The 20,921-nt window shown below is 41.0% G+C and overlaps 1 protein-coding gene across 1 annotated transcript; it reads right to left on the reverse strand.

The window, feature by feature from the left end:
- Positions 1–101: 101 nt before the first annotated feature.
- Positions 102–9,593, reverse strand: LOC112074132 (zinc finger protein 200-like). Its single transcript, XM_024141363.2, has 4 exons — positions 8,768–9,593; positions 7,929–8,026; positions 7,616–7,793; positions 102–611 (listed from the first exon to the last, which is right to left on the reverse strand). Exons 1-4 carry the CDS (start codon positions 9,207–9,209, stop codon positions 346–348), a joined length of 984 nt encoding a protein of 327 aa, XP_023997131.1. The 5' UTR covers positions 9,210–9,593; the 3' UTR covers positions 102–345.
- Between the last annotated feature and the right edge of the window lie 11,328 nt (positions 9,594–20,921).

Consider the following 20,921-nt stretch of genomic DNA (forward strand, 5'->3'; position numbering starts at 1 on the left):
CTGGTAGTTATTTCTTCATGTCGTTTCAGGTTCCCTACCTAGCTAAAACGTTCCAACTTGGAGCAGTGGTAGACTTTCTCCTGTGTGTATTCTCTCATGTTGGTTCAGGTGGCTTTCTGTTAAAACTCTTTCCACACTGGGAGCAGTGGTAAGGCTTCTCCCCTGTGTGTATTCTAGCATGTTGTTCAGGTATCCTTTGTTTAAACTCTTTCCACACTGGGAGCAGTGTACAGCTTTCTCCTGTATGTATTCTCTCATGTTTGTTCAGGCTCCCAATGTTGTATAACTCTTTCCACACTGGAGCAGTGGTAAGCTTCTCCCTGTGTTGTATACGCTCATGTGTTTTCAGGTTACATAAGTAGTAAAACGCTTTCCACACTGGGAGCAGTGGTAAGGCTTCTCCCCTGTGTGTATTCTCTCATGTTGTTTCAGGTCCCTTAACCGGTTACAGCCCGTTCCACACWGAGAGCAGTGGTAAGGCTTTACCTGTGTGTGTATTCTCTCATGTGTTTTCAGGTTACGTAAGTGGTTAAAACTCTTTCCACACTGGGAGCACTGGTGTCGTCTTGCTGGTTTGGACGTCTCTGGTTCCACTGAGTCTGGTCTTTCTCCTGCCAAAGACAGAGTGTTTATTTAAATAGAGACCTGAATGAAACCTCCACATGATAAAACGACCTTGCTACGAGGGTAAATCCTAATCAGATCCCTCAATAATCTGAGGCCAGTTTTAATCTTGATGTGATTTTAAAACAAATTATGTTGTTTTAAATGGCCCAATTTATTTAGATGTTCACAAATTTTCTACATTTTGACAAATCGCTGATGTTCTGACATTTCGGGTAGAGTAAAAAAATCTGGTGAAATTTTTTGGAGAGATGTTCCTAAAACTATATAGCCATTTTACAAAATATGAAAAGGCTTGTTCATTCACATGTCATGAATTCACTATGACATATGTTCCTAAAACTGATAGCAACTATACTGAACAAAAATATAAACGCAACATGTAAAGTGTTGGTCCCATGTTTCATGAGCTGAAATAAAAGATTGCAGAATTTTGTGCACAAAGTTGTTTCTGTCCCTGTTAGTGAACATTTATTCTTTGCCAAGGTAATCCATACACCTGACAGATGTGGCATATCAAGAAGCTGATTAAACAGCATTATCATTACACATGCATTGCACTTTGTGCTTGGGACAATAAAAGCCACACTAAAATGTGCAGTTTTGTCACACAAGACAATGCCACAGATGTCTCAGAGGGAGCAACTGGCATGCTGACTGCAGGAATGTCCACTGGAGCTGGTGCCAGGGAATGTAATGTACAGTACCAGTCAAAAGTTTGGACTCACCTACTCATTCAAGGGTTTTTCTTAATTTTTACTATTTTCTACCTTGTAGAATAATAGTGAAGACATCAAAATTATTAAAAAACACATGGAATCATATAGTAACCAAAAGAAGTGTTAAACAAATCTAAATATTTTAGATTCTTCACAGTAGCCACCCTTTGCTGTGATGACAGCTTTGCACACTCTTGGCATTCTCTCAACCAGCTTCACCTGGAATCCTTTTCCAACAGTCTTGAAGGAGTTCCCACATATGCTGAGCACTTGTTGGCTGCTTTTCCTTCACTCTGCGGTCCAACTCCATCCCAAACCATCTCAATTTGGTTGAGGTCGGGGGATTGTGGAGGCCAGGTCATCTAATGCAGCACTCTCCTTGGTCAAATAGCCCTTACACTACCTGGAGGTGTGTTGGGTCATTGTCCTGTTGAAAAACAAATGATAGTCCCACTAAGCCCAAACCAGATGGGATTGCGTATCGCTGCAGAATACTGTGGTAACCAACCTGGTTAAGTGTGCCTTGAATTCTAAATAAAATCACTGACAGTGTCACCAGCAAAGCACCCACACACCATCAAATCTCCTCCTCCATGCTTCACGGTGGGAACCACACATGCAGAGATCTTCCGTTCACCTACTCTGCGTCTCACAAAGACATGGCACTTGGAACCAAAAATCTCAAATTTGGACTCATCTGACAGATTTCCACAAGTCTAATCTCCATTGATCGTGTTGCTTGGCTAAAGCAAGTCTCTTCTTATTATTGGTGTCCTTTAGTAGTGGTTTCTTTACAGCAATTCGACCATGAAGGCCTGATTCACACAGTCTCCTCTGAACAGTTGATGTTGAGATGTGTCTCTTAATTGAACTCTGTGAAGCATTTATTTGGGCTGCAATTTCTGAGGCTGGTAACTCTAATGAACTTATCCTCTGCAGTAGAAGTAACTCTGGGTCTTCCATTCCTGTGATGTTTTATGATGTAATAGATCATATGGGTTGAGTAGTGTGTAGACCTTTATGTCTTAAAGGACAGTTGTTTCTCTTTGCTTATTTGAGCTGTTCTTGCCATAATATGGACTTGGTCTATTACCAAATAGGGCTATCTTCTGTATACCACCCCTAACTCGTCACAACACAACTGATTGGCTCCAAAGCATTAAGAAGGAAATAAAATCCAAAAATTAACTTAACAAGGCACAGATGTTAATTGAAATGCATTCCAGGTGATTACCACATGAAGCTGGTTGAGAGAATGCCTATAGTGTGCAAAGCTGTCATCAAGGCAAAGGGTGGCTACATTGAAGAATCTCAAATATAAAGTATATTTTGATTTGTTTAACAATTTTTGGTTACTACATGATGTGTTATTTCATAGTTGATGTCTTCACTATTATTCTACACAGTAGAACATAGTAAAAAATAAAGCAAAACCCTGGAATGAGTAGGTGTACCCACACTTTTGACTGGTACTGTAAATTCCTCTACCATAAGCTGCCTCCAACGTCGTTTTAGAGAATTTGGCAGTATGTCCAACCGACCTCACAAACGCAGACCACGAATAACCAAAACTTCCACAGCCACCCGGACACTGGATAAAACTGAATAGAACGTCTCTCTGTAATAAAGCCCTTTTGTGGGGAAAAACTCCTTCGGAATTGCCTGGCTCCCCAGTGGGTGGGCCTATGCCCTCCCAGTCATGTCAAGTCTGCGCCCCTGCCCAGTCATGTCAAGTCCATAGATCAGGGCCTAATTCATTTATTTACAGTGACTGATTTCCTTATAGGGTCTAATGAATTCATTGACATTGATTGATTTCCTTATATGAACTGTGAATCGTTGAATGTTGCGTTTATATTTTGTTCAGTCTATATATACAGCCATATTATACAGTATGAAAAGGCTTGTTCATTCACATGTCATGAATTCACTATGACATCATATTTGTAAAGGTGTTTTATTAGACTTATGATGTAATAGATCATATGGGTTGAGTAGTGTTTTATGATGTATAGTCATATGGGTTTGAGTAGTGTTTATGATGTAATAAGATCATATGGGTTGAGTAGTGTTTTATGATGTAATAGATCATATGGGTTGAGTAGTGTTTATGATGTAATAGATCATATGGGTTGAGTAGTGTTTTATGATGTAATAGATCATATGGGTTGAGTAGGTGTTTTATGATGTAATAGATCATAGGGTTGAGTAGTGTTTATGATGTAATAGATCATATGGGTTGAGTAGTGTTTTATGATGTAATAGATATGTTGGTTGAGTAGTGTTTTTTATATATGTAATAGATCATATGTGGGTTGAGTAGTGTTTTATGATGTAATAGATCATATGGGGTTGAGTAGTGTTTTATGATGTATAGATGATATGGGTTGAGTAGTGTTTTATGATGTAATAGATCATATGGTTGAGTAGTGTTTTATGATGTAATAGATTATATGGGTTGAGTAGTGTTTTTATGATGTAATAGATCATACGGGTTGAAGAGTGTTTTATGATGTAATAGATCATATGGGTTGAGTAGTGTTTTATGGTGTAATAGATCATATGTGTTGAGTAGTGTTTTATGATGTAATAGATCATATGGGTTGAGTAGTGTTTTATGATGTAATAGATATACGGGTTGAGTAGTGTTTTATGATGTAATAGATCATATGGGTTGAGTAGTGTTTTATGATGTAATAGATATTGTTGGTTGAGTAGTGTTTTATAATGTAATAGATCATATGGGTTGAGTAGTGTTTTATGATGTAATAGATCATATGGGTTGAGTAGTGTTTTATGATGTAATAGACCATCGGGTTGAGTAGTGTTTTATGATGATAAGATCATAGGGGTTGAGTAGTGTTTTATGATGTAATAGATCATATGGGTTGAGTAGTGTTTTATGATGTAATAGACATACGGGTTGAGTAGTGTTTTATGATGTAATAGATCATATGGTTGAGTAGTGTTTTATGATGTATAGATCATATGGGTTGAGTAGTGTTTTATGATGTAATAGATCATATGGGTTGAGTAGTGTTTTATGATGTAATAGATCCTATGGGTTGAAAAGTGTTTTTTCTCAGATATAAACAAACAATTCAAAGCCAAAGGCCTATAGCTTTAATAAAGCAACAAATTTGTCCACACACTGCGGATTTCTGAATCATTTATTAACTGGCAAAGTAGCAAAACACGGCCGCACTCAGATACGTCACAAGTCATGTGTTTGCAGCTGTTTCAGTACAGCACTACAGGGAGAAAGAGGGGGAGAGGACAAACTCCACTGGCTAGTTTCATAGTATGGAATCACTTAGGAGGTTCTGGATGTTGGTAAACTTCTCCTTTAAAGCATTATTGAGAAATAATGAATTGAAGTTGGAACATTTGTAGACTAGCGGTTAAGAATGTTGGGCCAGTAACCGATAGGTCTCCGGTTCGATCCCCACGGGGTCAAGTAGGAAAATATTCCTTTAAGACTCCATAATGTTTCACCATTAGATGCTACAGTCCTCCTTTAAGACTCCATAATGTTTCACCATTAGATGCTACAGTCCTCCTTTAAGACACCATAATGTTTCATCATTAGTGCTACAGTCCTCCTTTAAGACTCCATCATGTTTCATCATTAGATGCTACAGTCCTCCTTTAAGACTCCATAATGTTTCACATTAGATGCTACAGTCCTCCTTTAAGACTCCATAATGTTTAATCATTAGATGCTACAGTCCTCCTTTAAGACTCACATAATGTTCATCATTAGATGCTACAGTCCTCCTTTAAGACCCAACATGTTTCATCATTAGATGCTACAGTCCTCCTTTAAGACTCCATAATGTTTCATCATTAGATGCTACAGTCCTCCTTTAAGACCTCCATAATGTTTCATCATTCGATGCCTACAGTCCTCCTTTAAGACTCCAACATGTTTCATCATTAGATGCTACAGTCCTCCTTTAAGACTCCATAATGTTTCATCATTAGATGCTACAGTCATCCTCTAAGACTCATTAGATGCCACAGTTCTCTTTATATTTACCCCCCTCTAACAATACTGCTACAGAATTAGCATAGTTGGCCATGTAACTTAAGGTAATCAGAAATATTTAGGACTAACTTATTCCTTGCCACCCATTCTGAAACTAACTGCAGCTCTTTGTTAAGTGTTGCAGTCATTTCAGTCGCTGTGGTAGCTGATGTGTACAGTGTTGAGTCATCCGCATACATAGACACACTGGCTTTATTCAAAGCCAGTGGCATGTCGTTAGTAAAGACTGAAGAAACTAAGGTGCCTAGGCAGCTGCCCTGGGGAATTCCTGATTCTACCTATATTTTGTTGGACAGGCTTGCATTAAAGAACACTCTGTGTGTTCCGTTAGACAGGTAGCTCTGGGGCGGCAGGTAGCCTAGTGGTTAGAGCGGTAGGCCAATAACCGAAAGATTGCTGGATCGAATCCCCGAGTTGACGAGGTAAAACTCTGTCGATCTGCCCCTGAACAAGGCAGTCCTAGGCCGTCATTGAAAAAAATTATTTGTTCTTAAAACTGACTTGCCTAGTTAAATAAAGTTTACATTTAAAAGAAAAACTCTTTATCCACAATATAGCAGGGGGTGTAAAGCCATTTGAGAGGCTTCCATTAAACACCCTCTGTGTTCTGTTAGACAGGTAACTCTTTATCCACAATATAGCAGAGGGTGTAAAGCCACAACACAAGTTTTTCCAGCAGCAGACTATGATCAATAATGTCAAAAGCCACACTGAAGTCTGACAAAACAGCCCCCCCCCCAATCTTTTTATCATCAATTTCTCTCACCCAATCAGTTATTTGTGTAAGTACTGAAAATCTCAATTTGTTTACTGTAAAACAAGTAAAAAACTGTATCTGATCAAACACACATTTTATTTTTAAATTCAAGGGTTGGTAACAGGCTGATTGGTCAGCTAGTTCAGCCAGTAAAGGGGGCTTTACTATTCTGAGGTAGCGGAATGACTTTTGGTTCGTCCACTATTATCCTCAATCCTTTTCCACGTTGTCAGACCCCGGTGACTTGTCATTGTTGACAGACAACAATAATTGTTTCACCTCTTCCACACTTACTTCACAGACTCAAAATTACAATGCTTGTCTTTCATAATTTGGTTAGATATACTTGGATGTGTACTATCAGCGTTTGATGCTGGCATGTCAATTCTAAGTTTGCTAATCTTGCCAATGAAAAAATAGTTCAAGTAGTTGGCAATATCAGTGGGTTTTGTGATGAATGAGCCATCTGATTCAATGAATGATGGAGCTGCTTTTTACAATCATTCTTTGTCATTTATCTTTGTTTCATAGTGTAGTTCGTTCTTCTTTTTAATTCAGTTTAGTCACATGATTTCTCAATTTGCAATAGGTTTGCCAATCAGTTGTACAGCCAGACCTATTTGCCATCTCTTTTGCCTCCTCCCTCTTCACCATAACATTTTTAAAATCCTCATCAATCCACGTGGATTTAACAGTTTTTAGTCATTTTCTTAACAGGTGCATGCTTATTAGTAACTGGGATAAGCAATTTCATAAATGTGTCAAGGGCAGAGTCTGGTTGCTCATCATTACACACCACGGACCAAAAAATATTATTTACATCAACAACATAGGAATCACTACAAAACTTATTGTATGACCTCTTTTACACAATATTAGGCCCAGCCTTTGGAACTGTGGCTTTCCTAGACATGGCTACTATATTGTGATCACTACATCTGATGGATCTGGAAACTGCTTTCAAACACATTTCTGCAGCATTAGTAAAGATATGATCAAAATATGTTGATGATTTCATTCCTCTACTGTTTGTAACTACCCTGGTAGGTTGATTGATAACCTGAACAAGGTTGACGGCACTGGTTACAGTTTGAAGCTATCGCTTGAGTGGGCAGCCTGATCACAGCTTTCCTCCAGTATTAGTTAATTAATTAAAACAGGCCAAATTGAAGTGTCTTGAGTTTTGTTTGTCTGTTCTACAATCTTGTAAAGACAGGGGGGGTTGACTGGGACAGGCAATGTAACATCCATAATGTTTTAAGGAAAAGGTTTTGTAAAACATGCACCTTACATCAGATCATCTTGAAAATTTCTCTCTAAAGCTAACTTTCATTAAGGTTGTATATGGTCTATTGGTTTATCTCAGTCTACCTTGATGTCAACTAATAGAACTCTGCTGGTTGTCCTGGTAACAGATACCAGTGGGCAGATCTATTGTATTTGTTCAAACTAAATTACAGCACTTACTTTGATGAGTCAAATCTGATCCTTTCTTCTCTTCTCCTCCTCTCACAGTTCCACTCAGCCCCGTTGTTTTCCTGCAGTCCACCAGCAACACAGACAACCTCTTCATACCCAGCAGTAAGGTGCTACCGGGAGAGGCACGACACGGGGACTCCAGGAGGGAGGAAGGGCTAGCGTTGTCCTGGTAACGATAAAGAGGGGACATAGACACATATCATTATGGATGCTGATGTCACTGTTGTCATAAAGTGCTTTACAGAAACCCAGCCCAGACCCAGATAGAGCAAGCTGTCTGCTAGACCAGACCAAGCTGTACCATCTGGTGTTCTGATTTGTAGAGACTCTTCTCTGACTCGTCAGCATCAGGATGTTGTTGAGGCTCCCCAGAGGATCCACCATAGTCATGTCTCTCTCCTGTGTTAACGAGAACATCAAACAGATGGTAAACTTATAACCGTCTATTACAATCATAGGGTCTTACAAGAGGCATGAATGTGTCTAAAAAAGGGCCTATAAAATATTGTTTGTGATGCAAATGTTAAAGGGTCGTTCTACTAAATGGGTGCCTTTTGTGTCCCTTTGATATTTTAAGTAGAAATTATGCGCCAATATTGCACCAAAAACTGTTATATTAGATGAGGGGAACTTTAATATAGACCACATGGAGAATTCAATACATCTAATTTAAAAGTCCCCAAAATAAATGTACCAATGGCAGATTGAACCTTTAAGAATTGATACAGTACGAAACGGATGGGTATAATTTGTGGAACGTTCAAACACGAATCTATTCCAAAAACTTCGTAAATAACAAGGAAGCCAACAAACAACGCATACAAAGTAGKATGATCAATTCACCTAGCTAACTAGCTGCCAAAAAGGCATCAACTCACCACGTAGTTTATTCTTAATGTTTGTCCGCAGGCTACCAGAGTGAGGACAGACATTTTTCAGAATAAACTTGGTGAGTAAAAAAGTTAATGAAATAGCCCACTCCCTACCCGGTATCCTATTCTGCCGCTATGTGTATGCGTTGTTTGTTGGCATCCTTGCTCGAAACATATTCAAGTGTAGAACTTCAGTAGAATGCCCCTTAAAATCCCACATTAGTTCAACAACTGCATAGTTTGTGCCCATGTTTAAGAAAGTACTCACTGGTGGTAATCTGATATTCTGTCTCCTCCTCTTTCACTCCCATAACGTCTTCCATCTTCACCTTTATTGAGATAGCATCCTCTTCCTCTCTAAACGGTTCTTTCTCTTCTTTCACTATAACAGCCTCTTCTTCCTTCACTATAACAGCCTCCCCTTCCTCCTTTTTCATTCTGAAAGGTTCTTTCTCTTCTTTCACTATAACACCCTCTTCTTCCTTCACTATAACAGCCTCTTCTTCCTTCACTATAACAGCCTCTTCTTCCTCCACTATAACAGCCTCCTCTTCCTCCTTTTTCATTCTGAAAGGTTCTTTCTCTCCTTTCACTGTAATATCCTCCTCCTCTTCTTCTTCTTCCACGACAATGTTCAGCGCCAGAGCTTCTTTCTCCGTACAGCAGACCTCCTCTTCTTTAGCAGGGGATGAGTAGTTTAGTGAACTCATGGTCAGTGATGTTAGCTAGTTAGCATTAGCGACTAGCCTAGTGCTAGGCTCAGCATCAATCTTTAACAAGTTTGCAAATTGAACAGGCAAATTAGGTTAAAGTTAACCAGTTAATACGTCTACAGAATTGTGTTTACAACAGTGAGATTAGCTAATGTACATTAACATGGTCTAAAGCGTCAATCTTTCAGTTTAATGTTGGCTAGCAAGCTACCGAGGTGGTTGAAAGAGTAGCCGTGTTGTTGTTCCTGAAGAAGCGTCCCGTCCAGTAAATTATACGTCACGCAAGAAGCATCACCTGAAAGACGCATATCCGCCATCTGCTGACTGGAGTGGGTAACGCAGTTTGGAAACAATAGTTACTACACTTTTTGTATTGGAAAAAACGTCATAATAATTGAACAATAAGCTGATATATTTTCTCTTCCAAATAATACGTTCCTGTACACAGACGTAGAAGCTCAATATGAATATGTAGATGATGAATAAATACTTATATGAATAGGTAGTGTGTTATTAATACACATTTTCTCTGTTTATTTTTCACATTCGTTTTTATCTAGATGTGACCAAACTACTCCCTTAAAGCCACGCTCTATAAGATACAAATCATCCTGTAAACAATAGAGCAAATACGGTGAAGCATCATGCTGTGGGGTTGTTTTTCAGCGGCAGGGACTGGGAGACTAGTCAGGATCGAGGGAAAGATGAACAGAGCAAATATACTCTTATTTTGAATCCCAGCCGCCGTAGGAGGCCTTTTGCCTTTTGGTAGGCCGTCATTGTAAATAAGAATTTGTTCTTAACTGACTTGCCTAGTTAAATAAAGGTTCAATAATAAATAAATGAAATAAAAATAAAATACAGAGAGATCATTGATGAAAACCTGCTCCAGAGCACTCAGGACCTCAGACTGGGACAAAGGTTCACCTTCCAACAGAACAACAACCCTAAGCACACAGACAAGACAACGCAAAAGTGGCTTCGGGACAAGTCTCTGAATGTCCTTGAGTGGCCCAGCCAGAGCCTGGACTTGAACCTGATCGAACGTCTCTGGAGAGACCTGAAAATAGCTGTACAGCGACGCTCCCCATCCAACCTGGCAGAGAAGAATGTGAGAAAAATACAGGTGTACCCAAGAATACTCGAGGCTGTAATTGCTGCCAAAGGTGCTTCAACAAAGTACTGAGTAAAGGGTCTGAATACTTATGTAAATGTTATATTTCAGTTTTTAATTATAAAATACATTTGCAAAAATGTCTAAAACCCTGTCTTTGCTTCTGCTAACCATTTATGGAGTATTGTTTGTAGATTGAAGAGGAAAACATCCCAATTTAATCAATTTAGAACAAGCTGTAACGTAACAACATGTGGAAAAAGTCAAGAGGTCTGAATACCTCCCGAATGTAAGTGATTGTGGTGGTGTATGTAGACCAGAATATCAGGAACAGGCTGGATGTGAGAAGGAGGATGGCATCTCACTGCCATTCAGCATTCAGGAAGTAAACTGAAAATGCCAATTCTCTTCTATGGTTTTCAATGAGAAATATGGGAATTGGAATTTGGTTAACTTCCTGAAATGACTGGAATTGAAATGGAATTGACTCCAACCCTGGTTTTATACAAAGCTGTCAACGTCATCATTTAGTCAATCGATGTTATAATGCATAACGCTCACAGATGTGCTTGTTTCATTCAGACTACATTTTCTAATTGAATAACAGAATAGAAGAAAAACTTCATGATTCTCAATTTGCATAGAGTACATTTCTAATTGAATAAAACAGAATTAAACAAATAAAATGTATTATGCACCTGAGTATCTTCAACATGGACAATCTGGTTGATTCTCTGCTCAACAACACTGACTGTGAATCAATCTGGTTGATTCTTGCCTGTCAACAACACTGACTGTGAATCAATCTGGTTGATTCTCTGCTCAACAACACTGACTGTGAATCAATCTGGTTGATTCTCTGCTCAACAAAACTGACTGTGAATCAATCTGGTTGATTCTCTGCTCACAACACTGACTGTGAATCATCTGGTTGATTCCTGCCTCACAACACTGACGTGAATCAATCTGGTTGATTCTCTGCTCAACAACACTGACTGTGAATCAATCTGGTTGATTCTCTGCCAACAACACTGACGGCGTCAAACTTTGATGTGTGTCCAGGCTGTCACTTCTGTCATCAGCTACTAACACAAAGTGTAGAGTGTAGACTTTGTATAGTCACTGTACAGCCTTAACTGTGGAGTGACCTTTAAATGGGATATCAGCCAACTCACTGACAACCACAGAACACAACTAGTATAGTTACACAAATATTAGCTTTAGCTCTTATTGCAGGACTTTGTGGTACATCACCTCCATAACAACCTATTGTGTGTATTGAACATTCATTATGGACTGTAGCAGCTAGCTATCTGGCTACTGATCAACTATTGTTGTATTGAACATTCATATTGGACTGTAGCAGCTAGCTAACTGACTACTGATCAACCTATTGTGTGTATGAACATTCATATTGGACTGTAGCAGCTAGCTAACTGGCTACTGATCAACCTAGTGTGTGTATTGAACATTCATATTGGACAGCCTTACCTATATAGTAGCACCACCACCCATCAGCCCATTCTCTTCTTGATGTCAAAGCTGCAGTGTATTGTTGATAAGGAGTATTAAATTAATGAATAATCCTATTTATTTAAAGCCCCGCTAAGATGTCACCATACTATTCCTTTATAGCCCCTCTGTCAGATATAAATCATCAGAGTGGGAAACCAACTGACATGGAAACAATGGAGCAAATGTATCACTATCAGAGGGGTGATGGATAGACACTAAGCATCAGCCACATCTCTGCCGCTTGTCAAACACTTCCTCTGACCTGTTTTCCAGTTTAAAAAGCCATTAAGAACTTGGTGAAAAAACAGATTTCTCAATATAGACTATCACAGGGGTCTGGGGGAACATCATGACCCGGGTCACGTTTATGAGGCACGAAACGGAAGAAAACAGTCCGCAACAAAGTTTAAATGGGTAGTAGCACCTAAACTTGTCCAATAAGATATTTTTCGTTTGTTGTTTTCRGATGAAAAACGTTTTGCTACGGGGTTCCCTAATGAACACCATCGTAACTTCCATTCTAATCAGACATGAAATAGGAAATTAGAATCTCTCTGAACCGACCACATCAGACAACGATCCATACTAAACAAGGACAGAACTTTATCAACTGAAACACCTCCCATTCACATAACACTTTATGCAAGGCTATGTCCCAAATGGCACCCTGTTCTCTATATAGTGCCCTATTCTCTATATAATTGCTCCAGGGTCACCGTTGATGATGGCTGACCCTGGCCGTGACCCTACTCTCCAAGGGTGTCTTATACGCAATTCACACATGCGTATAATACACACGTGTGAAACAGGACAAATATCAGCACCCACCAAATGATTATTATTAGCAGTATTAATATTATTAGTAGTAGTAGTATTAATATTATTACTAGGGATGCACCCAGAGACTTGTCTTTGGCCACCCTGCCAACAACCATTCACATCCTCTGTCTGATAAAGGCTAGAGCGGCACTGCAGGGCATACTAAGGGTCCTGCTGCTCTCCCACTACAGGACATAGTAATGGTGCCTGCTGCTCTCCCACTACAGGACATACTAAGGGTCCTGCTGCTCTCCCACTACAGGACATAGTAAGGGTGCCTGCTGCTCTCCCACTACAGGACATAGTAAGGGTCCTGCTGCTCTCCCACTACAGGACATAGTAAGGGTCCTGCTGCTCTCCCACTGCAGGACATAGTAATGGTGCCTGCTGCTCTCCCACTACAGGACATAGTAAGGGTCCTGCTGCTCTCCCACTACAGGACATAGTAAGGGTCCTGGTGTTAGAAGCACCCAAGGTAGGTACTCTTCAAATAAGGCTGGTCTTACCAGGTGATTGCTGTTGATTAGTTTTGCAGACGAGGTTGAGTGAGTGAGTTGGGGGGTGTACAGTATGTGTGTGTGTGTAACGTGCTATAGTGTCGTCAGTGGCCTCTGTCTTACAGTATGTTTGAAAGGTAGGGTGAAGTTGCCCCTAGATGCTGATCTTGGGTCAGTTTGGTATTTCCCTAACTATTGGTTAAAGCTGAGATCCACATCAGGTGAGACAGCGGCACCGGTGGCTCCAGTGGAATCGGGGCAGAGGAGTATCCTGCATTGTGGTGTTCTATCGTGAGCGTGCATGGGACCACTGTAACTAGAGCTGTCCAGCTGGTGATTTACAATGGGACCACTGTAACTAGAGCTGTCCATCTGGTGAGTTACAATGGGACCACTGTAACTAGAGCTGTCGCATCTGGTGATTACAATGGGACCACTGTAACTAGAGCTGTCCATCTGGTGAGTTACAATGGGACCACTGTAATAGAGCTGTCCATCTGGTGAGTTACAATGGGACCACTGTAACTAGAGCTGTCCAGCTGGTGATTTACAATGGGACCACTGTAACTAGAGCTGTCCATCTGGTGAGTTACAATGGACCACTGTAACTAGAGCTGTCCATCCTGGTGAGTTACAATGGGACCATTGTAACTAGAGCTGTCCATCTGGTGAGTTACAATGGGACCACTGTAACTAGAGCTGTCCATCTGGTGAGTACAATGGGACCACTGTAACTAGAGCTGTCCATCTGATGAGTTACAATGGGACCACTGTAACTAGAGCTGTCCATCTGGTGAGTTACAATGGGACCACTGTAACTAGAGCTGTCCATCTGGTGAGTTACAATGGGACCACTGTAACTAGAGCTGTCCATCTGGTGAGTTACAATGGGATCACTAACTAGAGCTGTCCAGCTGGTGAATACACATGGGCCCACTGTAAACTAGAGGTGTCCATCTGGTGAGTTACAATGGGACCACTGTTAACTAGAGCTGTCCAGCTGGTGAATTACAATGGGACCACTGTAACTAGAGCCGCCCAGTTGGTGAGTTACAATGGGACCACTGTAACTAGAGCTGTCCAGCTGGTGAGTTACAATGGGACCACTGTAACTAGAGCTCTATATAATAACACTGTGGGCTCTATATACATACACTGTGGGCCTCTATATACATAACACTGTGGGCTCTATATAAATAACACTGTGGGCTCTATATAAATAAGCTCATGGTGTTGCCAATGTATTCAGATCCATATGTCACATACAACCAGGCCTGACACTGTCAATGCACTACAGTATATGAGTACTCACAATAGACCCATTACATCTGTCTAGAATCACACCCCATCTCATTCTGAAGTGAAAGCTTGTTCCTGCCTGATAATGATGTGAGAGAGAAAACATGAAAGCCATATTTTCCCAGACAAGGTGCCATTTTCTTTGTCTGTTTTTTGAGCTTTCATCTGAAGAGGGAGAGGGGGGGGTTCAGTGACCGCCAGGGGAGAAAGAAATGTTATAAATAGTACTGAGTCCAAAAATGGCACTCTATTTTATATATAGTGCACTACTTTTGACCAGGATCCATATGGAAGTGCACTATAAGTAGTGCACTATAAAGGGAGTAGGGTGCCTTTTAGAGAAAGTGGGTTAGGATGCGGAACCAAGATTCCCCTGCAGAGACAAGCAGAATAACAACATTCTGTGCCGACACTGACAGATGCCAAATTAAATATTAAATAAGTCAGGTGTTAACCCATCAGTCCAGAGATGCCAAATTAAATATTAAATAAAGTCAGGTGTTAACCCATCAGCAAGGATGCCAAATTAAATATTAAATAAAGTCAGGTGTTAACCCCATCAGTCCAGAGATGCCAAATTAAATATTAAATAAAGTCAGGTGTTAACCCCATCAGTCCAGAGATGCCAAATTAAATATTAATAAAAAGTCAGGTGTTTGGCATCTCTGGACTGATGGGGTTAACACCTGACTTTATTTAATATTTAATTTGGCATCTCTGGACTGATGGGGTTCAACTGACTTTATTTAATATTTTATTTGGCATCTCTGGACTGATGGGGTTAACACCTGACTTTATTTTAATATTTAATTTGGCATCTCTGGACTGATGGGTTAACACCTGACTTATTTAATATTTAATTTGGCATCTGGATGATAGGGTTAACAACTGACTTTATTAAATATTTAATTTGGCATCTCTGGACTGATGGGGTTAACCCTATCTGAGACCCAGAAAACAAATCTGCTTTTCATTCATCTGCATGTCCAGCCCTGATATACTGAAAAAATATATAAACGCAACATGCAACAATTTAAAAGATTTTTACTGAGTTTACAATTCATATAAGAAAATCAGTCAATTGAAATAAATTCATTAGGTCCTAATCTATGGATTTCACATGACTGGGAAGGGGCGTAGCCATGGGTGGGCCTGGGAGAGCATAGGCCCCCCATTGGGGAGCCAGGCCCACCCACTGGGGAGCCAGGCCCAGCAAATCAGTGTGATTTTCCCCACACAATACTCCTGTTACACGTGATCTGCAGTTGAGGCCGGTTGGAAGTACTGCCAAATTCTCTAAAACGGCATTGGAGGCAGCTCATGGTAGATACATTAACATTAAATTCTCTGGCAACAGCTCTGGTGGACATTCTGCAGCCAGCATTCCAATTGCATGCTCCCTCAAAACTTGAGACATCTGTGGCATTGTGTTGTGTGACAAACTTCACATTTAAAGTGGCCTTTTATTGTCCCCAGCACAAGGTGCACCTCTGTAATGAGCATGCTGTTTAATCAGCTTCTTGATATGCACACCTGTCAGGTGGATGGATTATCTTGGCAAAGGAGAAATGCTTACTAACATGGATGTAAACAAATTTGTGCACAACATTTGAGAGAATACGCTTTTTGCGCGTATGGAACATTTCTGGGATTTTCTTTTCTCAGCTCATGAAACATGGTACACCACTTTACATGTTGCATTTATAATTTGTATTCAGTTTATTTGGCATCAAAATGAAGTGTTTAACTACAACAACATCTCAGGAGAACCAGGGCTACATGTAAACACAAACAAAACAGTTCCATTCATGAGTTTTTATTGACCAAGAAACAATTTTAAAAACAAGGTCTGCAAAGCAAAAAACAGACGAAATATGAATTTATATGAATGCTGTAAGTACAGAATTGTTTGCTCAGTGGGAAATTAATATCCAACTAGCCAGTGACAACTGTGTGAGTTTGGAGTTTGGAGTTTGTGACAGCAACTATGTGAGCTTATTACAGTATTATAGACAGTATGTCCTGGGATTTCCTATGATCTTCTATGTAGAAGAACCCATTACCTTCTAATCACTCGTGTAGCTTGTGAGCATCATAGAGCAAAACATGTMACATCTGCGTGTTCGTGAGATTCSTTTTCATAGATAGCTTTTAATAGTTTGTAGCTCAAACCATTCAGACTCCATAGATGGTTCTGTAAAAAGATCTTGTCTCACAAACACCYCTCTAGCTCAGCCCCCGTTAATCAGACTCATTAACGGTTGGTACCAATGGATGCAGAAGAAAGTTACTAATCCAATGGCACCCAGAAGTCTGTAGCTTTAAAAGGGGTTAGAAGTCCAAATGGCGCCGGCGTCGCGGTGGGACTCATTGGGTTGACCTTTTTGTTAGGATTTATCATCTACTGAAATGCAGCAAATAAGAGAGAGTGATATTGAAGAATTACTGAGCAGAGTTTCCCCTCGGTACAGATCTAGGATCAGCTTCCCCTCCCCCAATTCCCATAAGTGMAAATTAAAAACTGACCCAAGATCAGTGTCTAGGCCTGGGGACAACATTACCTTACTCATGAAAACAGTATCATCTCTACCTGTGGTGTTGCTTCAGGAGACTATTTAGACACATTCCTGTAGCTTCTAGCCTGTTTTATCMTCCATCACAGCATTTTCTTTACACTTTACATTTCATCCCGATGTGTAGCCTAGCATTTTCCCAAGCACAGAGAGAGAGTGAATATCTCAGGGCTTWGGCTTGAACGGTTTTCCTCCATCCTGCCCCAGAACAAATGAACAGGCACTTGTGTGAGACAGAACGCCATGGCATATTACATCATGTTTAAACATGACTCGGAGCACATCTCTGACCCATTTCCCTTGGTTCACTATGATCACCCACTGAGGCATCTTTCCACWGTATCTTAAGGATTCACATCTTTTTTGACAGCCAAGTCTAGTGATTTTACAACAACACAGAGATGATCCACAGACKGTGTGAGAGGTAGTCTTTAATGTCACGCTGTAAGATGTTCATACCGTCAAGGACAGGGCCGACAACAAAAAGGTAAACAAAAGAACGATGTAAACAATAGAGCGAGGTAAACAGAGCGAGGTAAACAGAGCGAGGTAAACAGAGCGAGGTAAACAGAGCGAGGTAAACCAATAGAGCGAGGTAAACATGGAGCGAGGTAAACAAATAGAGCAATGTAAACATGGAGCGAGGAAAACAATAGAGCGAGGTAAACAATAGAGCGAGGTAAACATGGAGCGAGGTAAACATAGAGCGAGGTAAACATGGAGCGAGGTAAACAATGAGCGAGGTAAACAATAGAGCGAGGTAAACAATAGAGCGAGGTAAACATGAGCGAGGTAAACAATAGAGCGAGGTAAAACAATAGAGCGAGGTAAACATGGAGCGAGGTAAACAATAGAGCGAGGTAAACATGAGCGAGGTAAACAATAGAGCGAGGTAAACAATAGAGCGAGGTAAACAATAGAGCGAGGTAAACATGGAGCGAGGTAAACAATAGAGCGAGGTAAACAGAGCGAGGTAAACATAGAGCGAGGTAAACAATAGAGCGAGGAAACAATAGAGCGAGGTAAACAATAGAGCGAAGTAAACATGAGAGCGAGGTAACAAATAGAGCGAGGTAAACATAGAGCGAGGTAAACATGGAGCGAGGTAAACAATAGAGGCGAGGTAAACAATAGAGCGAGGTAACATAGAGCGAGGTAAACATGGAGCGAGGTAAACAATAGAGCGAGTAAACAACTAGAGGAGGTAACATGAGCGAGGTAACATGAGCAGTAAACAATAGGCGAGGTAAAATGGGCGAGGTAAACAATAGAGCGATGGTAAACATGGAGCGAGGGTAAACATGGAGCGAGGTAAACAATAGAGCGAGGTAAACATGGAGCGAGGTAAACAATAGAGCGGAGGTAAACAATAGAGCAATGTAAACATGGAGCGAGGTAAACAATAAGCAATGTAAACATGGAGCGAGGTAAACATAGAGCGAGGTAAACATAGAGCGAGGTAACATGAGAGCGAGGTAAACATGGAGCGAGGTAAACATGGAGCGAGAGTAAACATGGAGCGGGTGAAACAATTGAAACTAGAGCGATGTAAACAATAGAGCATGAGTAAACAATAGGCGATGGTAAACAATAGAGCGATGTAAACAATAGAGCGATGTAAACAATAGAGCGATGTAAACAATAGAGCGATGTAAACAATGATGATGTCAACAATGGTGATGTCAACAATGGTGATGTAAACTTGGAGTAATGTGGCCTATTGCACTATTTATATGAATGTTATTGTCCATCATTCAGTCTTTATGTATTGTGTCTTTAGTTTTTTTTCTTTATCATCCCATCAGGGGGTCAATGTTGATCTAATCTAAGGATTGATACGTCCCACCCGATTTCCTTCCTTTATAGTGCACTTTGTAGGGAATAGTGTGGCATTTGGGACAAAGCCATTGTATAAATCGTCTTAGACTACCCACGGCGGACCGTCCAATGACACACCCCTCACTCTCATCAGCAGTGGCCCAGGATGCACCCTATCTCCTATATAGTGCACTATTTATATATGGGCCTGGTCAGAAGTAGTCCAAACACTGGGAATAGGATGAAAAAGGGAGAAGGAAAGCGAGAGAAAGAGAMAGAAACGGAAGGAATATTTCTAGTTCTTCTCTGTAGGAAGAGAGATCAAATGAAGCTTTAGAGGTGCAGGGTAGGTCAAATGATGCGCTAGATTCGCTAGCAACACAGAATGCTACAACCAGCAGACTGCAGAGTCATCAGCAGCTGTTTGCTACGGCAGAGCCCAGTGAGAGTGATAGGGCATGGCTACTCTTCCTCCCAGGGGCTGTGTACAAGTTAACGGTGTGTGTGAGTCCCTCCAGGGAAGAAAGTGTGTGTGTGTGTGTGTGTGTGTGTGTGTGTGTGTGTGTGTGTGGGAGCAAGGCCAGAGGAGCATCCATCTTACTCAGCCAGCGTTGTGTGGCGTTTCTTCATATCGGCCAATGGTTTGTTGTGTGGTTGATGTATTGTAACGTAGATAACTTGGGCCATAACATATTTGGGGCTCGTCCAGGATCAAGGAAACTAAACACAAGTCATTTGTCAGATGTTTATCAGGCACCATTACTGTGCATGCTCCGGGTTTAAGTTTCTCTTAGGTACAAATCTAGGATCAGTGTCCCCTCCCCCAATTCGAACCTTAATGCCATAAGTGGGGGGAAATGCAAAACTGACCCAAGATCAGCGTCTTCACTCAACAGGTAGCGTGCACCCTATCCAGAGCAGGGATACCTAACAAGGCTGTATGGCTCAGGATGAAACACAGAAAGGCTTGGTTCACTTCCTGTCTCTCTCATTCCAACATGTCCCTAAACACCTCTAAAATCACAAAAGAAGAGGTTCTAATAAAAATGGTCATGTGCTTTAGTTTCTGAGWGGCTGGAAACACCAGAGGCCCTGGCTTTTCTCATGCCTCTGAACGGAGGACTCKGTCATCACATGCCTGCAGCCAGGCCAGCCAGATAGTGTTCCCCTCTGGGTTGGTGTCATTAATGTGTAATGAACTTCCTGTAAACATTCCTGGACAAGGAGGCAGTAAGGCCAGCAGCACAACTTGTACTTGTTGTTAGTGTACTGCTTTCAGAGGCTGGTGAGGGGAGGACAGCTCGTAATAATGTCTGGAATGGAGGGATCGCAACATTATCAAACCCATGGAAACCATCTGAAGGACTCGTCCTGATGTGGCTTGTAGAAAGACATTTCTGACAGTGTTTTTCATTTGGTTAATCAGTAGCGGTGCTGCTCGCCAAAGTCAAAATAGCTTGTTATTGTCGCGGTTAATGTCCTTGTTGTTTGATAGCATGCTATATTTTCTGGGAGATTGTAGGAGTCATGTGAGAGAGAGTGAGGTCTCTTAGGGACTGGAGAGTGCCCGCGGGTGAGAGTGTTAGATTGATGTACATTCCCGTGACCCTGCTGGTCAGGTTTCCACCGCCCGCTCCGATTGAATGTTCTGAACTTCACGTTGGTTGGGGGACTATCGACCCTATCTATCCCAGGATCCTTTGCTCGGAGTCCTGACCACTTTCCACTGCTTCCTGTGGTGCTTCCTCTGTCTCTCCATGCCCACTTGGGCGCGACGGAACGCTGGCACGGAGCCTGAAAACACACCCCATCAGAGTAACAAACCTCCTTCCCCAATGGCATCTTATTATATTCCCCTTTAGTTAACACTGTCAACGTTTCTGTAACGGATTTCCTCTTCMTCTGAGGAGGAGTAGCAAGGATCGGACCAATGTGCAGCGTGGTAAGTGTCCATAATGAGATATTTAATAAATCAACAGAACACTGAACAAAATAACAAAAGTACAAACAAACAACCGAAACAGTCCCGTATGGTGCAAACACTAACACAGGAAACAGGAAACAATCACCCACC

The sequence above is a fragment of the Salvelinus sp. IW2-2015 genome, unplaced genomic scaffold, assembly GCF_002910315.2.
Source record: "Salvelinus sp. IW2-2015 unplaced genomic scaffold, ASM291031v2 Un_scaffold2508, whole genome shotgun sequence".
NCBI lineage: Eukaryota > Metazoa > Chordata > Actinopteri > Salmoniformes > Salmonidae > Salvelinus > Salvelinus sp. IW2-2015.